The sequence below is a fragment of the Varanus komodoensis genome, unplaced genomic scaffold (genome assembly GCF_004798865.1).
Source record: "Varanus komodoensis strain SLA01 unplaced genomic scaffold, ASM479886v1 scaffold6_2, whole genome shotgun sequence".
NCBI lineage: Eukaryota > Metazoa > Chordata > Lepidosauria > Squamata > Varanidae > Varanus > Varanus komodoensis.
Window position 1 is genome coordinate 17,659,613 of NW_025336346.1, and position 19,568 is coordinate 17,679,180.

A 19,568-nucleotide genomic window follows, 5' to 3' on the forward strand; every position below is an offset into this window, starting at 1 on the left:
ATTGATTTTACAACAGTGAGACAAACCACTGACACTTGATAGCTCAACTATGATAAGACGAAATTAGTTCCATTTGGGATGGACTGAATTTAAGATGAGAAGAAGAAGAAATGGACAGTGGTGCGGGGACAAGAGGTTGAGGTTTCCAGGTTGAGAAAAGAGATTTTCCTTAGGACTGCAGAATGAAAGAAAGGGTTAAACTCCCTTTGCCTGTCTCCTCTGATCCTCTGAATACTCACACTGACGTGCTGCATTTTTAACAGACCTGTGCCTGCCATGCAATTCACAGCATGTGCACTTTAACCTTCGAATTAGGATGTAGTGGGGATGTTGCCGAGACGGTTTACATTGCCTGAGTTGCTGGCACTTTGTAGCACTGTCCCACATGTCTATGCCCTCAAGCGGCAAAATGTTGGGTCTGGCATCCAGCTTCACTGTGTTACAGGTTGTACCATTTGTTCCTTCCTCCATGCCAAGATCTGTCTTTAGATGGCATCCAGTTGCCTCCAAAGCTGGTCTTCACCCTCGCCCTCTTGAGAGGGAGGGGAAAAGCGTCCTGGTTCACGCAGGATGGGAGCTGCCCTCGCACCAGCTTGCCCTCTCGCAGCGCTCTCTGCAAGCCTGCTTTGGCACTGGGCACGGTGTGGAATGTCTCATCCCAGTGGGACTACCACGTGGCTGGGTTCGTTCGCTTAAAAAAATTCCCAGAGGAACTCAGAGCTGAGCTCACTAGTAAGTCACATTACAAAACTTGTTTATATACAGGGCTCTTCTACAGGCAATAAAATCAGCCATGTGTCTTATCAGAGATGCTATCCAAATCTCCTTTAAACAATCAACACAGCATTGTTGCATCATAAAACCTGCCCATATGCCATCAAATGAACACATGAATCTTCTTCTGCAATCACTGAGAGTCTTGTAGCGATTACAGGGCACACTTGGGAACTGGTTGTGGCACTAAGCGCAGGCAACCTGCATCCAAAATCCCCCTCCCTTGAGAGATCCTTGCATCCCAAAGGCAGCAATAATATGCTGAGGGGTTGCTGCAGGTGCTGGTTTCAAGCAGAGGCGCATGCTCTTGTCCCCGCTCTCCTCGGCTGTTATTTCTCCTGCCTTTACTGGGTTTCTAGCTCTCAGTTTCTTTAGGACTTGCAGTCTTTGAGTTAGGCAAGCATCCCCAGCCTGGTACCACCTGGATTCATTGCTCCGTAACTCCCATCATCCCAAAGCAACAAGCCACTGGGGTTAGTGGGGTTGATGGGAATGGTTGTCTAACATAACTGGAGGGCAGCGGGTTGAGGTAGTTCAGGTAGAATGTCATCTTCTTTTCTTTTGGCTTTCAAGGAAAATTTCTAGATCCTCCTTGTTTTCAGGGCACCAACTTTTCTCCACCATGGTGACTGCAGACATTTCAGAAAACAACTCCCACCTTTCTCAGCCAGGATGTCCAGTGGCCAGGGGTGATGGGAGGTGTAGTCCAAAATATCTAGAGGGCAGCACATTGAGGAAGAGTCTTCTATTATTTTGATTCCATAAAAAAGCAAAGCAAAACAAAACAGTGCAACTAAGAACCCAAAGGAGCAGATTCCGAGGTGGAAGCCAGGGCAGTGGGTAACCCAAGGGAGCAGTTTCCAATGTTCCTAAAGCAGCCGGTCGCGTCATGGGCCCTCAGATCCTTCCCTCCTCTCTTCTTAGTTCTGAAGCCAATGCACTAAGCAGGTGGCACTGGTGCCAAAGGGATGGAGGGAAACCACGTGGCACAGCGTCCCAGGGCAGCGCACGACGTGCTGAGTGAGGCTGAGCTAGAGACGATTGGTCTGCGGAACCAGGACCCATCACCCACCATCTGGGCCAAGCTCCGGGAGAAAAGGTAGGGTGACTCCACAACTCCCTGCAGATGCTGATGTGAGGAGCCAGGCATGTACCCTGCGGCTCTCCCATGAGCTCTGGAAGCGAGAAAGGGCATCCTCATAAAAGAGGGTGTTGTGTGAACGGTGAATATGCATCGATGCCACTTATGCTTGACGATAAATAGTGACTGAATACTCCAGGTTACCCATACTGCGAAACATCTGGCCATACGTTTGGGATCACTAGGAAAGCAATAGGGGAGCAGTCCAGCTCTCACACTGGCTGCCCATTATCATTCCATCTGTCAGTGTTGAAGGCTGCAGTTTATGTAGCTCAAATGTCACTGCCTACCCACAAGAAGGAAGCATCCACAGATCTAAGGAAATCCTGAAGCTGGCCAAAGTACCAAACTATTTTGAAACCAAATCTTAAAAGAGGGGGATTCTCCAGGAAGGGCCCTGGAACGCTGATGAGTTACTGAGAGGTGGGTGGCAAATGGTGGGAGGGGGAATGGAAGAGAAAGGCATTGCGGGCTGGCTGAAACTCTGGGAAGGAATACGACACGCTGCAACTTTTTTGTAGCTCGCACTTGTCTCCCCTGAAAGAGGAGCCACCAGGCCTTCTGTATGCTTTAGAGTGGATAAGATGCAATGGAAAGAATGTGGCATTATCCTTCCAAAATGTGCCACTTTGGACTGCAGTGTGGATGCTGGGACTGCATGTTCCCGTGTAATAGACTCTTTGCCTTTGGAATGTTGGTATTTCTCAAAGAAGGCCTTTAGACCTTGCATTTTCCTTGAAATGCTGGCTTTCTCCATGTGAGGATCTTTTCCATGGGCTAACATTCATAGAATCATAGAATAGTAGAGCTGGAAGGGGCCATGAAGGCCACTGGGACATGTGGCTCTATTTATGCAGCCTGCATGTGCTAAAGGGCTATAGCACGTGTTCTTCCTGTACATTGATACTGACACACAATCTAATAAAGCCGTCCTCTGAATTATTCGGCACAGTTCTAGTGAGACTTTGTTTTGTTTAGTTAAATTTGGACATTACAGTGTGTTTCTTTATACTGTAACTCAGCCCCATCCAAGTGATGAAGACCACAACCCTGTGCAAACCTACATGGGAGCAGGGCCTCATCAAGCACAGCAGGACTTGTTTCCAAATAAACACATGTAGGATTACTCTACAAGTGGTCCAGGAGTAAAACAGGAAAAAGAAAGACAGTGCTAACGTTTGCTTCAGGATCCAAATACTGACCTTTGTAATGAATACATCACGCATTGTTTACTTATGTGGGGTTGTATGGAAACTAGGGATACAAGGCTCTTGCTAAATTCACTTGCTCTGTTCTGCAGATTGTGTTGTTGACAGCATCCAATCTGTATGTACCAAAATTTAATTCTATTTGTGCTAATTCACATTTGCACTCATGTGTACTTGTGCTAATGCATCAGCAAAAATACCTCCCCCAACCCCAGTGTGAAAAAACAGTCTGCGAGGCTGCAGAATGCACTGGCTCAGGGAATATGGGCCAGCTGTGGAATAGGGGCACGGGATTTGCAGAAATCTGAGCACAGATCTGAGCTGTGGGTTCCTCTGAGAACTCTACATGCAGCTGCTCCCTGGATTGCCTGACTTGTTTCACACCAGCAGAATCAGTGATTTTCCATGCCATCCTAGTGGCCACAGTGCCACTGCTGGAAGAAAGCAAGCTTAAAGCAAGTTAGATAAATACTTATCTCCAGTGGCGAAATTTGAAGTGCAAGCGCTGATCAGGGCAGTCCCCATAGCCACGCCCCCAAGGACAGCGCAGCAGACAGACAGCAGATATCAACGAACCAGTTCAAGCCATTTATCTTCAGCAGGAACAGGCTTTCTGCAACGCGAATGGGGCTTGGCTTACTTCCCCTTTCATGAGGAAGCTCCGCCCTGCCAAAATACTTTGCATTGCAACCTGGAACGTTCAACTGGGGGCAGTGGGTCCTTTGAGGGAAACCGTTTTTCCGGCCCAGCACTTGGGACAGAACAGGAAAGCCGTGAGGCAGAGCAGCAGCTGGCAGCCTCCTCCCCACGATCCAAAGGTCCTGGTCCTTCACCTCTGTGAGCACTGGTTCCGTTATGAAGTTGCTCATCTTTGCTTCCTAATATGCCTCAGTTGTCAACATGCAATCGTCTGTTTACTCTTGCACATTATTTTGCACACTAAATGGGCTGGCATGGTGGCCCGGTGTTTCATACCCAGATAAAGGTCTCCACCTCAAGAGGAGACATTCCTGCATTGCAACTGGCCATGAAACATGGCCCTGCTGCTTGGCCCCCTCAGCCTTTTCCCTTGGCAGAGGTGATTCTTCAGATCCAGGCTAGCCAGGTGGAAATGGGAGGGCTGCAAGCCAAGAGGCTCTCCCACCAAAGCCTCGCTGAGTTCCTCGCTGTGCCTTGAACCGAAAAGGCCAAGAAGGTCACCGCCACTCACTGCACTCGAGGAGTTCAGTGGCGGTGGGTGGAACAGTCCCTCCTCCACCCGCTCGAGATGCACTGCAGATCTGGGGCCAAGTCCAGCCTGCCTGAGATGCCACTCTGACCCCTGACAGAATTTGGTCTTCAAGTTGCGAGGAAATGAACACTCAGGTTCGTGGGGAAGAACAAACATTTGAACTTCTGTGGCTTTATTGATTGGTGGCCCAGTACAGTGGTACCTTGGCTCATGAACTTAATCCGTTCCAGGACTCTGGTCGTGACCCAAATTGGTCGTGACCCAAGTTAAATTTCCCCATAAGGTTCAATGTAAATAAGGTTAATCTGTACTGTAACCATTTTTTTTAATCAGAAAAATGAGAAGCAAAGTGACAAAGAACAACAAAGATCGCGGCCATCTCCCCCTCCCCACCCTGAGCACGAGAGCAGCCACCTCCCCCCAGCATGACCAAGATCGCGCCTATCCTCCCTGCATGCGCCCGTCATCCCGGCGTGCTGGGAGACAGAGAGACAGGCACGAAGAGGGCAGGGCGTGCTGGGGGACGAAGAGACGGGCGCGAACGGGGCGTGCTGGGGGAGGGAGCACAGTCCACAACCAGCACATCTCACTGAGTGGGGAGATGGCCGCGATTGCGCTAGTTGGAGGGGGAGAGATGGCCGATATGGCGCCCGTCTTTCCTGCAAGAGCGCGCCCATGATCACGCACGTCTTCCCTGCACGAACACAACTGCGATCGTGGTCATCTCCCCACTTGGGGGGGGGGGGGGCGGGGAGATGGCTGCGATCTTGGTCACAGTTCACAACCCACATCAAAATTTTCATGAAATTTTTGTTTGCAACCCAATTTGGTCATGAACCAAGGCATTCGTGAGCCGTGAGCTGTACCTGCAGTCACTAATGATAATGCATTACTGGGTACAGGCAAACAAAACTACAAGATCACAGCCCATGTACAGACGCTTTTATAAGCTGCTAGTCACATACACCAATTCAGAGTGTTAAGTTTTCAGGTAATCTTAGTACAATAGTATCTTGATGTCTTTAGGCATCACATAATGTTCTAAACCGATCCGAAATATTGGTAACAATAGCATGGAAAACATTGCTTTATTGATAGGTCAATCTAGTAAATTCTCGACAGTTCAGGTCAGCCAGTGTGTCCGTTTAAACATGCAAATGTGTCTGATGGAGCCAACTGGGTGACTTTGGGCCAGTCACAGACTCTCAGCCCAACCTACCTCACAGGGTTGTTGTTGTGGGGATAAGATGGAGGAGGAGATGCAAGCTGCCTTGAGCCCTTTGTGGGAAAAAGGCAGGATATAAATTGAAAAATAAATAAAATAAATAAAAACCACTCAGGAAATCTGGTTTGACAACTACTATTTATTTTATTTATTAAAACTATGCTGGCTGCTGCGCTGCGGCTGCTCCTGCTCAGGCAGGCGCTTGCCTCTGTTGAGCTAGATGATTAAATGGATCCATTCAGAAACGAATGAATGTCTTTGTCTCAGCAGTCTGAACATCGGTATTTCCCCACTGATAGTATTAGCCTCCAGCAGCTTCTCAGTTCAGCTAAGAATGCCATCTTCTTAAGGCAACAGCAATGCGAAAGGGTAACCTGGCTTGGAATGCTGCTGCTTTGTGAGAAAGAGGTTCAGGTTTGATTTTATAACACAAAGACACTTATAAGCTATCTTTTTCTCCCAATATTTACCTGAATTTTCCCAGCATCCCCAGTGTTTCCCCAGATGACCATGCTCCCCTTCCTCTGGCCCCACTCCCTCTTGCCCATCCTGTTGAAATGCCTCTCCTAAGTCTTCATTCCAGCAGTGACGCTAAAATACGATCATACTTGTGCTCCTTCTTGCCTCTGGAACTGCCCACCACCGAAATCAGCACTGGGGGGCTCCTCCGGAATGGAATCCCGCTTCAGTCTGCTCAGAGGCCCCTCGGTGAAAAGGCGTCTAGGATGGGCCATAAGACAGTTCTCCCAGTTCTCCCATAAGCTCCCAGTGCTCCCATTACCCAATCCCCAGGCCCCAATACAACACGAAGACCATGTTCCCCTCTCAAATATGCGCCTCCCTGCAGATGCTCGGGGTCGACTGCAAAGTCCTTGCTGTTCCGGTTCCTTCCCATCCTGAGGTGGCTACCACGGTATCCAGTCAAGGAATGGCTACTTGGGGACATCATCTCCGGGTTCAGCGTAGGAATCATGCACCTCCCTCAGGGTAAGCTATCAGGGATCTTGCAAAGCCTCCCCAGAGAGGTTCACCTGGCGCCAACGCTTTATTCTTTTCGGGATCAGGTGAAACCCTTTTTATTTTCCCATTATTTTAATATTTAGTTGGTTTTAACTGGGGTTTTATCTTGATTTACTGGATGCTGTGTTTCTTTTGTTTTGTTTTGTCATTTTGTTTGCTCCTTGTTGTAAGCCGTCCCAAGACATCAGAGGTTGGATGGGGTACAAAAGTTTCAAATAAATAAATAAAGCTCTCAAGTTTCTAGTACCCTCTGAGGGCATCGATGCTTCTGTGAGACTATTCCTTTCTTCTCCTGGGACTGGAGAGAAGGAGGCTCCTCAGGTCTTTGTAGCCATTCCAAGTGTAGCAGTTTGTGTGGCTTGTTGATGAACTGCTTGCCAAGAGGCACAAACATCTTTCTGACCCACTGGAATGAACCTTCCCAAACATTCAATGTAGGAGGAGAGTTTCCTGGTTGCTGGAGGCACATTTCCTCCGCTCCAAGCTCCCAAACCTGGAGGCTTCTGAGATTCCTGTGCCTTGCCAAGTGGAAGCTGGGAGGGTGGGAGGTGTGGTGGAGGCACTCTTTGTCTCCCAGTTACTCCAGTCTCCTTCATTTTCAGTGGACAGATTTTTAAGCTGCCTAGCAAGTCTGCTTTGGAGAGGAAGGCTGGAGGATAACGCATGTCCTGACCTGTCTTGCTTACCTACCAGAAAACCCCCCTTTCCCCATCTCTAAGGTTGATTTTCCAGCCTCAGAAAGAGAGACAGAGAGAGAGAGAGATGGTGTGATTCTCTCTGTGCCAGCTGGGAAAGAGGAGAGGGCCAGGGATGGCTCCCCAACTCTCCACCTTTCAGTCCAAAGGCTCCTAAAGAGCAACCAGATGAGTAGTCTGACAGTCCCTGCCCTCAGGCTTACAAGTTCAATTCAAACAGGGGAAGGTGTGGGGCAGTGGCAGGATGCTGGACTGGGGCTCAGGAGGTCTGGGCTGCGCTCCTTACTTGGCCATGAAGCGTACGAGGTGCCTTTGGGCCCAACACTTGCTCTCAGCCTCACCTACCTCACAGGGCCTTTACTTACTTATTGAATTTATATGCAGCACCCTTAGCCAAAATGGCTCTCTGGGCAGCTTGCAATCAAAGGGACAACAATAGAATTAGTTAAAATATAATTTAAGTTAGAACAATGAAATAAAACCAGACAACAGAATTATAAACAATAATAAAATAATTTTAAAAGATCAATTTATAAAAGTGATCTGGTTGTTCAATTCACAAAGGCAACAGCAAAATCAAGAACTGTTATTAAATAATACCAAATTAGTCACCAGAATAACTCCAGAATAAGAATGGTTTGAATTGGCAACGAAAAGAGATGTCACCTGGCAAATGTCAATGGGAAGTGAATTCCAAAGGTAGGGTGCCACCCCAGAGAAGACCCACCTTCTAATCACCCCCCGCCTTGCTTCTTTAGCAGGAGGAACATGCAGAAGGGCCTCCAATGAAGACCCCAGTGACGGGGGGGGGGGGGGAGGACATCGAGACAGGTGTTCCCTCAGATAACCTGATCCCCAGTCATTTAGGGCATTGCTTGTTAAAGTCAGCACTTCGAATGAGGTCCGTTTTGAAGTTAACATGGAGAGAAGGAGGTGGTTACAAGCCATCTTGGGGTTCCTTGCAAGAGGAAGAAAGGCAGGACATAAATGTAGTAGCAGCGGTAGCAGTAATAGGTGCGATTGTACCGCTTGAAGAGATGGCGATGGTGCCCATTCACTCTCCTGCTCACAAGGCCTTTGTTTGCGATGGTCTCTGTGAGGGGAGGATGGACCAGCTGCCGCTTCCTGAAGTCCCTGTGTGCTGAAGAAGGGGCGGGCACAGGCACCTAAGGGACACCTGCCTCTGATTTGAGATGAACTACTCTTGAGACGTGTGGCCTCAGTCATGTGTGGGGCGGGGAGGGGGCACGGCTTGGCTGAAATGCTGGCACGCTCAAAGTGGGGAGGGGGTGCTCAGACAGCGAGGCCCTGGTGCTCCTTGTGGAACATTTGAGGAACGCTGGCCAGTCTGTGGACCAGCGGGAGGCCATGCAGGCTGTCCGCTTGGTCGGAGTTGGCTTAGCTGGGCTCAAAGAATGAGGAGGGGAAGGCCTGAGCTGGAGCGGCACCTCTGCTCTAGGCAAAGGGGAGGCTGGTGGTGACGTCTGCTTCCGTTCTGCTTAGGTTTGGCCTACGCGCTGCTGGCCGGGCTGCCTCCCGTCATTGGCTTGTATTCAGCCTTCTATCCTGTCCTGATGTACTTCTTCTTTGGGACCTCCAGGCACATCTCTGTGGGTGAGCAGTGGGTCCTGAGCACCGGGCCCATGGGACCACGCAGTCTGGCCTTGTGGGCGATCTGTGGCCCAAGGACCACAAGCAACCCTCAGCGGGCCATCAGTTCAGCCCCGTGGCAAGTGTGGTTTGCCCTCCCATCATCCTGCTGGGAAGGAAGGGGGGGATACAAAGAGAAAAGGGTGACCCACTCGCTTTTCGCCTTAGCCCTGTCAACTGTCACTATGCAGTCCCCAGTGCCTTATCCAAAAGGAGACGTGGCCCTTCCACCCTTGGCATGGCACACAGTCCCAGAGATAATGCTCTCTTATTCATTTAAGGTGAGTTAAGAAGCTCTTGACATGTTTTACAACACACATCAGTTCGCATGAGCCAGGAATTAGTGCAATCTAAGGAAGTAAATCCTCTTTCCCAAAATTCCTTTTAAGGTAGGGAGCTGGGATCACCTCACTCCACTGTAAACACGGCCAAAAGCTTGATGCTTTTTTGTCCTGTGCAGTCCCTCCAGCCCATGCCTGACAGTCTGATGCAAAAGGATAAAATCCAGTGGCATCCTGCAATCCAACCTGCCCCTGCCCCCCCACAACAAAAAACCTGGTTCTCCTAGAAATACAAGGAGGGACAGGGCCTCAAGCCTTGAGAACCGCTGTCTTGCCCAACGAACTCCTGTTGTCTTTCCACAGGCCCGTTTGCTGTCATCTCTGTGATGATTGGGAGTGTGACAGATTCTCTGGAACCAGGCTCAAAATATATGGAAAAGGTCAATGGTACCAACGAGACGGTCCTCAACGAGGCCCAAAGGGATGCAGCCAGAGTGGAGCTGGTGTCTGCGCTCACCTTATTGGTGGGCATCTTTCAGGTGAGTGGAGCTGTCTCTGGATGCTGCCTCACTTCGCAATATGTGAAAAAGGCAGTCAGGCCCAGGTGATGGGGAACACTGGGTTTGCTCCCTGGGGCCACAAGTGAAAGGGCTGTACTGATGTAGAACGAGTCTTGCGCCTGGGAGTGGATATGAAGATGACCAATTCTGGTAGAACTTTCCCACAAGGCTACAGTCCTGAAATCCCTTCCTAAAGACTGATGGGAACTGATGGGTTGTGTCAGGACAGAAGACGCAGCCTGATCACCGTTCTGACCATGGCCCTCAAGTCCACTGTTCCTGTTGACAGGATCGCTTTGACCTTAGGGTCTTCCTCTTGCGATCCTCTTTAGGTGTCCACATGATTGGGTTGAACCACTGTCTCAAAGGGACAGAACTGGCTCAGCACATGCTCCATGCCAGGTCTTTGGCCTCTGGCAAGCCGCATTCCTGCTACAGTGCATTTTTGGAATCCCCCATGTCCCAGATCAGAAGCCCTTGGAGAGAAGAGTGTTGTCTTACATGTGTCCCTCTTCTTTCTTTTTAGATCGCCCTGGGCCTGCTGCAGTTTGGCTTTGTTGTCAGCTACCTTTCTGAACCCTTGGTGCGGGGCTATACGACAGCTGCTGCTGTCCAGGTGCTGATCTCGCAGCTGAAGTACGTCTTTGGGATTCAACTGGAAGAACATTCAGGGCCGTTATCGCTGATCTATGTGAGTACACCCAGACTAGAGGGAGAGCGGGTGGCAGCCAGGGCGGGGAAGCAGTGCGTATGTGTGGGGTGGGGGGCAAACAGCTGTGAAACTGTGGGGGTTGGAGATAGAAAGTTTAATTTCCCCTCTCACATGCCATGGTCTAAAAAAACATTTGCTTTGCTGAATGTATCTTTATTCTTTATATACATAGATGGATCCTCGCAAGCAGAAAATCAGTGCACTTGTAAAATGATTACACACATCCTGCCTTCTTCTTCTTTCAAGGAACCCACATGGGCTGAACTAGAACTTTTCTCTCTGTTCTGCAAATTTTCTCCTTGCAAGGACCTTGTTGTTGTTGTTGTTTTGATCAACAATGCTACCAACTCATTTCCTCATTCTGCTGTGTGGGGAGCCGTGTCTAGAATGCCACACATTACGTTATTTACGCAGATGCAGATCAGCCCTGGATCCTTGAAAGAGAGCCAGAAGGAGGGAAGGAGGACTTTTGTGATGGTGCCAGAGATTTTAACTCTCTGGCCAATTTGGTTTGCCTCTGGCTGGAGACGTGTCCAGGTGGAAAGGGGCAGATGTTTCGCAGGATCCTGGGGACTCATACCAAAGCAGTGCTTCAGTGCTGCACCTCCTGTCGTCCTTGGAGTCAGAAATCGCCTTGAGCTGCAGGCCCTGATCAGCTGAGGGTTCTTCTGACAAGCCCCCATAAAGAGGGGACACGGCCTTCCTCCTGGGCCTCGGCCAGGCTGGATGTTGTTGTGCTGCCTCCACTCTGTGACCCACAGTTGTTATATCCTTTGCCTTGTTCTTTGTTTGCAGACCTTTCTGGAGATTTGCTCAAAACTGCCAGGGACCAACGTAGGCGCTTTGGTTACGTCCTTAGTCGCCATGGTTTCCATTTTTCCCGTGAAGCTGCTCAATCAGAAAATTGGCAAGAAGCTTCCAATACCTATTCCCATCGAGCTGCTCACGGTAATTTCTTCGATGTAGCCTCAGGATTGCTATCCTACCTTCCAGCAAAGTAATCAGGTGACTTACACCAAAATACAGTGGGAACAATCAAAGTGACAGCAGTGGCCATTGCAAGAGCGGCGACACAGCAGCCCTGATGAAGAATTGTATCCAAGAAGCCCGGTAAAAGCAGAGCTGAGGGAGCGGCAGTGGGACCGGATGCCTCTCTCCTGGGCGGGGGCTCTAGGCCTCGGGGGCCACAGTGGGAAAGGCACTCCGCGAAGCACTCACTCGTTGGCTGTATTTCCAGGGAGGGACCCGAAGAACGGCATTCCTGGGCAGGTGCATGGGAAGGTGACATAGGACGGCAAAGCAGGAAGCGGCACTGCTGGCCTTGGCTTTTCAGAAGGGCTTCTCCTTCTTTGTTCTGCCTCCTTCGTGCACCTGGTGCCCTCCAGATGTGTGGGCCCTCAACTCTCATCATCCCCAGACAGCCCTGACTTTGGCTGATAAGGGTTGTGGACCAGCACATCTGGAGGTACTAGGTCGGAGATGGGGTTCCCTCCTGTGTCGGTTGTGTGGGGGACTAAATTCCTTTCATCTCTCCCAGAGTCTGGGAAGGCTCATCCTATTGCAGCAGTTGCCAATTAGGCCTGCACCCTGGAAAGTGAAGACAGGCTGCCTGCTCCAGCCTGCTGGTCCAGGATGCTACACAGCCATGATCCTGCGCACACAGGGGAGCATTTGTTCGGCCTGCCCCCTTCTGCAGCTCCAAAGGCAGGCCAGGGCCTGCTTCACAGGGGGCCCCCGGTATTCCCTGCGCTAGATGGCAGAGGCAGAGCTTTTTGTAGTCCCCCGCTCTGAGGCGATGTCCGTGAGGCTCCGGCCTGCCGCCCTGTGCCCTGCTGTGCCACCCTTCCTACTTCTGGCCGGCCTGGCGAATTCCCATCCTTTCCGCTCGTCTCCACTGGCTAAATGGGTAGCGGTGATCGCTGCCTCCTGCAAGGGAGATGTCTGGCCTCACCCTGCCGCCTCTTTCCAGATTATCGTCTCCACGGGGATTTCGTATGGGGCCAAGCTGAACCAGCACTTTGGAATTAGCGTTGTGGGGGACATCCCCAGTGGGTGAGTGCCTCGTGTGGCTTCCCATATGCCTCTGCAAGGGATATAATTTGCCAAGCCAGTTTGTTTCAAGACTGGGGGTGGGGGGAGCCTCATCCCCACTTTGTCCAAGGGAATGGACTGCAGCCCCTTTTCCTGCTGCCCCAAAGCCCTTCCCCCATTCCCCAAGGCAGAAAGAATGGCTTGGGGAACTGGACCTTCCCCCTCTACCCCTTCCCTGGGTTGCCATTAGACCAGCACAACATAACCACAGCATTGTCTCCTGGTAGGATGAGGCCTCCTCAGGTCCCCGGGGCCAGCCATTTTGGGAAGGTGGTGGGAAATGCTTTTGCCATTGCTATCGTCAGCTACGTCATCGGCATCTCACTCGGCAAGATCTTTGCCCTCAAGCACGGTTACAAGGTGGACAGCAACCAGGTAAGGGCGGACCTTCCTAGCCATGTTGGTGCCAGCAGGATTCCCCTCTCTTTCTTCTCTCTTGCTTTTGCCTGGTCTTCTCCATTGCTCTGCCTTCCCACAATTGTTGCTGATTTCTTTGTCCCACGGCACAAGGGATGCTTCCCAGTGGAGGGCTCCTGGTGCCACCAATGGTCATGCTTCACCACCAGCCCTCCTCTGATCAGGATCACTGCTTCCCTTGCCCCCTGAGCCGTGGGGGAAGAGTTATCCTGGCTGCGCTGGAATCACCGAGCTGGAGGAAGCAAAGGGCTCTTTGCTGCCCCAGCAGCCCCGCCTGGGATCGCTGTAACAGGGCTGGAACAAGGCTCTCCAGCCAGGCTTCTGGGGAAGGTGGGTCTGCCCCCCAAGCCAGTAGGTCACCAAGAGGGCCGCAAAGGGCCTTCAGCTCGGCCAGCCCTGTTATAATGGGTCACCGTTAATAATGTCGCACGGAGGAATTCTTGCATCCAGACGCTACCCTGTACGTGGCATAGCTTGTACTTTGGTCTGCGCTGTGATTATCAGAAGCTCAGGCATAAGCTAATAAGTTGAACCAAATTCGTCAGGAGACTCTGCTGAGTCAGCATAACAGACGTTCAACCAGCAAAGTGAGTGTGCCTTTGAATGATCGGAACTCTGGGCACTCTTGGACTTATGTCTTACACTCCAAGGTTTATTTTACTACATTGCTGCCTTTATCACTTGCTATTTATTATGGACGGAGTGTTCCACCTCATTGCATGATAGCATTATTGATTTTCTGATAGTGGATTCATTTATTGGTGTTTATTGCCATACAGCTGCAGTTTCTTTCTTCTTCGTCATCCTCTCTCTCTCTCTCATTTGCATTGTGTGTTTTGATTTGTAGTTTAATATTTGAGTGCTTATTATTTAATAAGAGTCTTTCTTTCTTTCTTTCTTTCTTTCTTTCTTTCTTTCTTTCTTTCTTTCTTTCTTTCTGGGAGCATGCACAATTGCACTTGTTAATCTCTGAGAGCACCAAGCCCTTCAAAGTGGGTATTTATTGATTTACTCATTATTTTATTTTATACCTCAGCCTTCAATTTACTGGAATTTGTAGGGTGGCTTACAAATCAAATATGGACAAATATAATTTAGAAATTGTTTTAAACAACTTTAAAAAAGCGGAGCAGTAAAAAGACCAGCAATCAAACTGCCTTTGAAAGGCCTTCACCATGTTTACTTGATAAAGATAAACCTTCAGGAAGATAGTAGTTCTTCTTCTTAGCAGGTTATCCTCACCTGATCTTAGCACAGATTACTGCCTTGGGTAATTGGGGTCAAAACATCAAGCAGCAACCCAGTGCATTTTAAAGCAAAAAAAGTCCTACGGCTCCCAGCATCTGTTCCAGAAATATGGACATTTTTCTGTCTAAGATGCATAGGGCTGTGTCCATATGGGTTAGAACCAGAGCTTTGAACTGCATATGGAAGTGAACTGAGAGTTGGTGCGATTGTTTTACTATGGGTTCCATATGTGCTCACCTACCCACCTGAGCCAGCACACATGCAGGTACTATTTGTACTACCTGAAATGCCCAAAATGTTTTCACAGGCAGCACAACATCCATCCATGCATTTATTAATGACATTTCTTACTTGCCTAATAATCAACATTCTCTGGGCAGCTTCCATACAGTTAAAGAATGAAAATGCCATAGAGCAGTTAAAATATGGAACACTGTGCAAAGATTTTAAAGAATAAACTACAGTATAGTGCAAAACAATAAACAGCACAGGGGCTGACAGAACAGTCACAATAACCAAAACTCAGGTCTCTAAAATGTCTGGGAGAATTGAAAAGTCTTTGGCATCGAAGAGACAAAAATGTAGAAGCCAGGAAAACTTCTGGGGGGTGTGAACCCCACGAATATTGTGCCTCTGCAGAGAAAACTCTCATACACCTGCTGAGCTTCCTTTGGTGGGACACCCAAAGGAGGGTCTCTAAAGGTGACGGAAGGGTTGGAGGCAGGGGAGACGTGCTTCTGGATACTCTGGTTCCAAGCTGTTCGCGGCTTTGACAGTCAACGCAGATGATAGAGCCTAGGTAAGCAAACAGGTAGACTGAAAGTTAAAGAAAAGCAATGGTTTTATTAGAAGAGCACGATGGAAACACCTGTGGGTGACACTATGCAAGAGAGCAGATCTCAAGACACTGTGCCCACTGACAGCCTGCCAGAAATGTATACATGACTCAAAGCATAACTAAGCACGCAGTCATTTTCCAACTCTATGTTGTTTTTATAAGCAAACCTTGCCACTAACGGGAACCTTTCATAATAGTAGAAACATGTCTCCTCTCTCAAGAGTCCAGGTTACAAGCATGCACGCAAAAGCCAAGTTTACAGTCTCTGTTCTCTGCTTCACTGTTATAAAGTTCAGGTCACTAGGACTTTAAGGCTTCCCTTTCATCAGTTCCTAAGGTGAATTAGGTGAAAAAGCACATTGCAGCAACCTGGTCCCAAGAAATCAGTGCGTGGGTAATGGGGGCCACCTTCTCACAGTCCAAACAAGGACTCAGGCCTCTGGCTTAGGGAGACTCAGCCCTTTTCGATGGTGAATCTTTTGCAGGAGCTGATAGCCCTGGGGCTCAGTAACTCTGTGGGCGGCTTTTTCCAGTGTTACAGCATCAGCTGCTCCATGTCCCGCTCTCTTGTGCAGGAGAGCTCAGGAGGGCACAGTCAGGTACGTCCGGAATACATTTGTGGCTTTTTTGGGGTAGGAGCAGATATCAGAGCTAATAAATCAAACAGATGAGCATCAAAGTAGAGTTGCAAAGCACTGCTTTAGAGCTCATTGAAATGCATGCCAGAATAAATGTGATAATTGTGATTTGTATAGTACTGTAGTTAGACTTTAAAGACCTGTAGAGAGGGAAACGCTCTTCCAGTGTTAATCTTTGCATGCATCAGATGGAAACCTCTGGCTGTTCTGTTGCATAGCAGTCTGCCCTGGAGTCTCGTAATACATGCATAGTTTGAACTTTATTTTCCCAAATCACAGGGCAGAAATACCTGCACTGCTTAGGACTGGTTGGCTTTCCACTCACAGAAAAATGAGTACTCGCCCTGGGAGCAAAAGGAGGGAAAGAAATCAGAGTGACATGTACCTCAAAGCCATCACACTCACAAGAGAAAAAAGGGAGAAAAGGTGGGCTTTGGGGGATGGGCCAACCCACAATCGCTCAAGTTCTTCTGTTTCCTTCTCCACAGGTGGCTGGAGTTGTCTCGTGTCTTGTCATTCTGGTAACCATCCTGAAGATTGGGGAGCTTTTCCGAGAACTACCCAAAGTATGTTTAAAATCCTGCCACTTCCTGCCTTTGGTCGCGACCCTCAACATATTCACTGGAGAGCAAGTGCCTTCAAACTCGGGGGGATGGTCTTCTGAATAAGCATGCACAGGACTGATTAATTCCTTATTAGTGGACTTACTTACTATTTCTGGTGATTTAGGCATATACATGTGTGCATGCGTGCATACGAGTGGCATCTGTACCTAGCATGTGAAAAAGCAAAAATAGTGTTTAAAGCATATGTGATCGTGGAGAAAATGCCCTTAACTACAGTGTCAATGGCCACGCCTCTCTTCTGGGCTTCATGGCTACTAGATCAAAGGTCTTCCTTCCAAATCTAAGTGTTTATATTGAAAAGTAATGTTTCAGTATAGTCAGCTCCAGTTCTTCCTTCTGTTCCTTTCCATGATAGGTGTGTTGGCACTCAGACTTGCCTGTTCTCTGACTCTTCGTATTCTATCTTTGCTGTTTCTTTGGCAGGCCATCTTAGCAGCTATCATCATAGTCAACCTGAAGGGCATGTTCAAGCAGTTTAACGACATTCCTGCACTTTGGAGATCCAACATTAACGATCTGGTATGGAGACGAAAAGGACTGGCACAGTGGAGCCATGGGAAGTTTATTCCGTTCCTGGGCTCCTGTGGTCTGGCTCAGGGCCCGCACATCAAGCAAAGTACACGGACACCAGAAGAGCAAGCCAGAGCTTGAGCTAACTTCTGGAAAAAAATATTTCAGTGAAATCAAAATATTTTTCTCTAACTAAACAATTAGCAGGATTCTATGTGGGCCTTTAGCCAGGGATTGGGGGGGGTGTTGCCGCATATTTTTTTCTGCTCCATTTTTTATACAAGTACTTAAAATATATATAATGTTGTATGTAGAATGCCTGCAAACCAGATGAGCTGGCCCCGTATTGTTCGTGCCCCTTCCAACCTTTTAGGCTGGCAGGTCCTGACTGCATGTTTGAATGTTGTTCCCAAGCTGTGCAGGGAGATTCCACACATACAGAACACTTAGGGGAAAGGCTGTGCTAAAACCTCTGCCTCACGTATGGTAGTTCTATACATGTAAGGAGGTTTATTTTAAAAAGAAAAAGAGGAGGAATTCAATTATATGGTCTCTTCAGTTCTTGTTGCTAAATCATTTGTATTAATTAACGTTTTCCAGACATCTGCAGGTGTCTGGCATTGTAATTGTGATGTCTGATTGGTCTGCCTTCCCAGCACATGCCAAGGGGATCGAACGATGAGAGCCACAGCTCGGAGGCCTCTGTGTTTGTCCCAGCCTTCCCTACACACTGCAGAAAACCCCGTCTGCACTGCCACAGCCCCAAACCCTCCTACGAATCCACACATGGACAGTGCGCCCGGGGCATCGTAGAGCAAGATGGGTGAAGTGCAGTGGTGTAGTGGAACCAGGGCTCTCGAGGAAGAGGCACCAGGACTGATTTATCCTCATGGATTCCGAGGTCACCTGCCACCCCTGTTGGAATTCTGTTTCTTCTGAGCTTAGCTGTAATCCTCAGAGTTGCTGGGGATAAGGGCATTAATTTTCCCAGCAAAGATCTATTGTTTCCTGTTGCAATGTGAAGTATCTTGGGGTGGTTTGATTTTGAATGGGCAATGAAGACCCATTTACTTCACAAGTCCTGCTCCTGGTGGAGATGCAAGTAGCTATAACTGGTTTGATAATATTGATCAACTCAGCAGTCTGGATTTTTGGAGTGTCCTTTGTGATGGGCTCTCGTGATGGATGCCCACACTTTCAAATTTGCCACTGCATCACTGATTAAGTGTATTTCTTACCATCCTGGAAGATCATGATTACCCCGTGTTCAAGTGCTTGCTTGAGCTATCGTTTGAGCTCCATTTTAGTTTTTAGACTGCATTTTGTAATCTCTTGCTTTGTGCCCATTTTTCTGTGTAGGCCACTTTGTACTTCAGTAAAGCGGCAGGGTATAAATAAAATAAAGGAATAATGCTGCAGCAGGTGAGGAGAGACACACTCGGTGGCACGAGGGCCAGAGCGCAAGCTACAGCTCCATTCCTTAAGCCGTCCTTCCCCAACCCGGAACCTTCCAGAAGTTCTGGACAAGAACTCTAATCAGACCCAGCCAGTATAACTTATGGTCAGGGATGATAGGAGTTGCAGTCTGGAGGTCACCGGGTTAAGGAAGGCTGCTTTGTGCTGTGCTTCTGAGGCAGGAGTCTGTCGGTTGGCACAATGGGTGGGCGCAACAGAGGGTCATCCCAGGCCAATTCAGGGGGTTCCACGGAAATCCACTGCAGAACGGATGGGGACGCTTGCTCAGCGCTTCTCACTGCTGCTCTCTCCTCCCCACCCTCGCCTCCAGTGCATCTGGCTCGTGACTTTTGTGGCCACCATTCTGCTGAACCTTGACCTGGGACTGGGTGTCGCTGTGGTCTTTGCACTGCTCACTGTCATCTTCCGGACGCAGATGTGAGTATCGCGTTGCTATGGAGGGAAGCAAAAGGGAGGCGACTCAAGAGTTGCCTTTTGCTGATTAAAAGAGCGTCCAGTAGGAGGAGGGGTGCATTGAACAGAGCAGGGCGGTAATGTCTTGTGGACAACCCAGAGGAAATGTCAGAGAGGAGCCTCATTCAGGCATCGGGTGGAAGCCTGGGATATGGGAGGTTCAGCAAACACGTCCCCATGTGCAACTGAATGTCACGCCGTCCTTCAGCATGACATTCCTAGTAGCCGGTATGGTGAATAAGTTGCTCACTCGAGCCTTTAGTAACCCCTTCTTTCCCTCATCTTCTCTAAGGCCCCATTATTCTATTTTGGGACAAGTGTCCACAACAGGCATTTACAGAGACGTGGATAAGTATCTCAAGGTGAGTGTGCCAGGAGGTGGCTGTGGAGGGGCAACGGGTGCTCGGAGAAGCCCTGCAGAAAATCATACACGTGCCTTGCAGAACTGTGCATGTGCTCTCTTTCCAACCGAGACCCAGGGCAGGCCAAGTGCAGGGCTGGAATGAGCCAGCCCCAAGAGCCGAAGCTGGTCCTCCTCTCAGGCTTTCTTCTGGACATCACTTGGAGCAGCCTCTCACCTGTGATGTTCAAGTCCATCGGGCTTTCTCTTGGGAGCGCGACATCTTGCCACAAAAATACTGCACCCATGCAGGCATTCTGCTCATTCCCGTCTTTGCTTTATGCAGTTGTGCCCCACCCTCCCTTCAAGGAGCTCGCAGCATCAAGCGAGGGGTGGTCCCATGCGATGCTTGCAACTCCATTTTGACGGCGCCA

The 19,568-nt window shown here is 49.2% G+C and overlaps 1 protein-coding gene across 1 annotated transcript in view; it reads left to right on the forward strand.

The window, feature by feature from the left end:
* The window catches only part of CELSR3 (cadherin EGF LAG seven-pass G-type receptor 3), a 145,156-nt gene that overhangs the window by 119,129 nt on the left and 6,459 nt on the right, over positions 1 to 19,568 (forward strand). The window contains exons 36-47 of the mRNA XM_044451518.1: positions 6,427 to 6,566; positions 8,798 to 8,908; positions 9,547 to 9,764; positions 10,312 to 10,476; positions 11,293 to 11,445; positions 12,467 to 12,549; positions 12,816 to 12,963; positions 15,577 to 15,690; positions 16,218 to 16,295; positions 16,779 to 16,874; positions 18,652 to 18,758; positions 19,087 to 19,156. Of these exons, the coding sequence (XP_044307453.1) occupies positions 6,427 to 6,566; positions 8,798 to 8,908; positions 9,547 to 9,764; positions 10,312 to 10,476; positions 11,293 to 11,445; positions 12,467 to 12,549; positions 12,816 to 12,963; positions 15,577 to 15,690; positions 16,218 to 16,295; positions 16,779 to 16,874; positions 18,652 to 18,758; positions 19,087 to 19,156 (1,483 nt within the window). The remainder of the gene's footprint in view (positions 1 to 6,426; positions 6,567 to 8,797; positions 8,909 to 9,546; positions 9,765 to 10,311; positions 10,477 to 11,292; positions 11,446 to 12,466; positions 12,550 to 12,815; positions 12,964 to 15,576; positions 15,691 to 16,217; positions 16,296 to 16,778; positions 16,875 to 18,651; positions 18,759 to 19,086; positions 19,157 to 19,568) is intronic.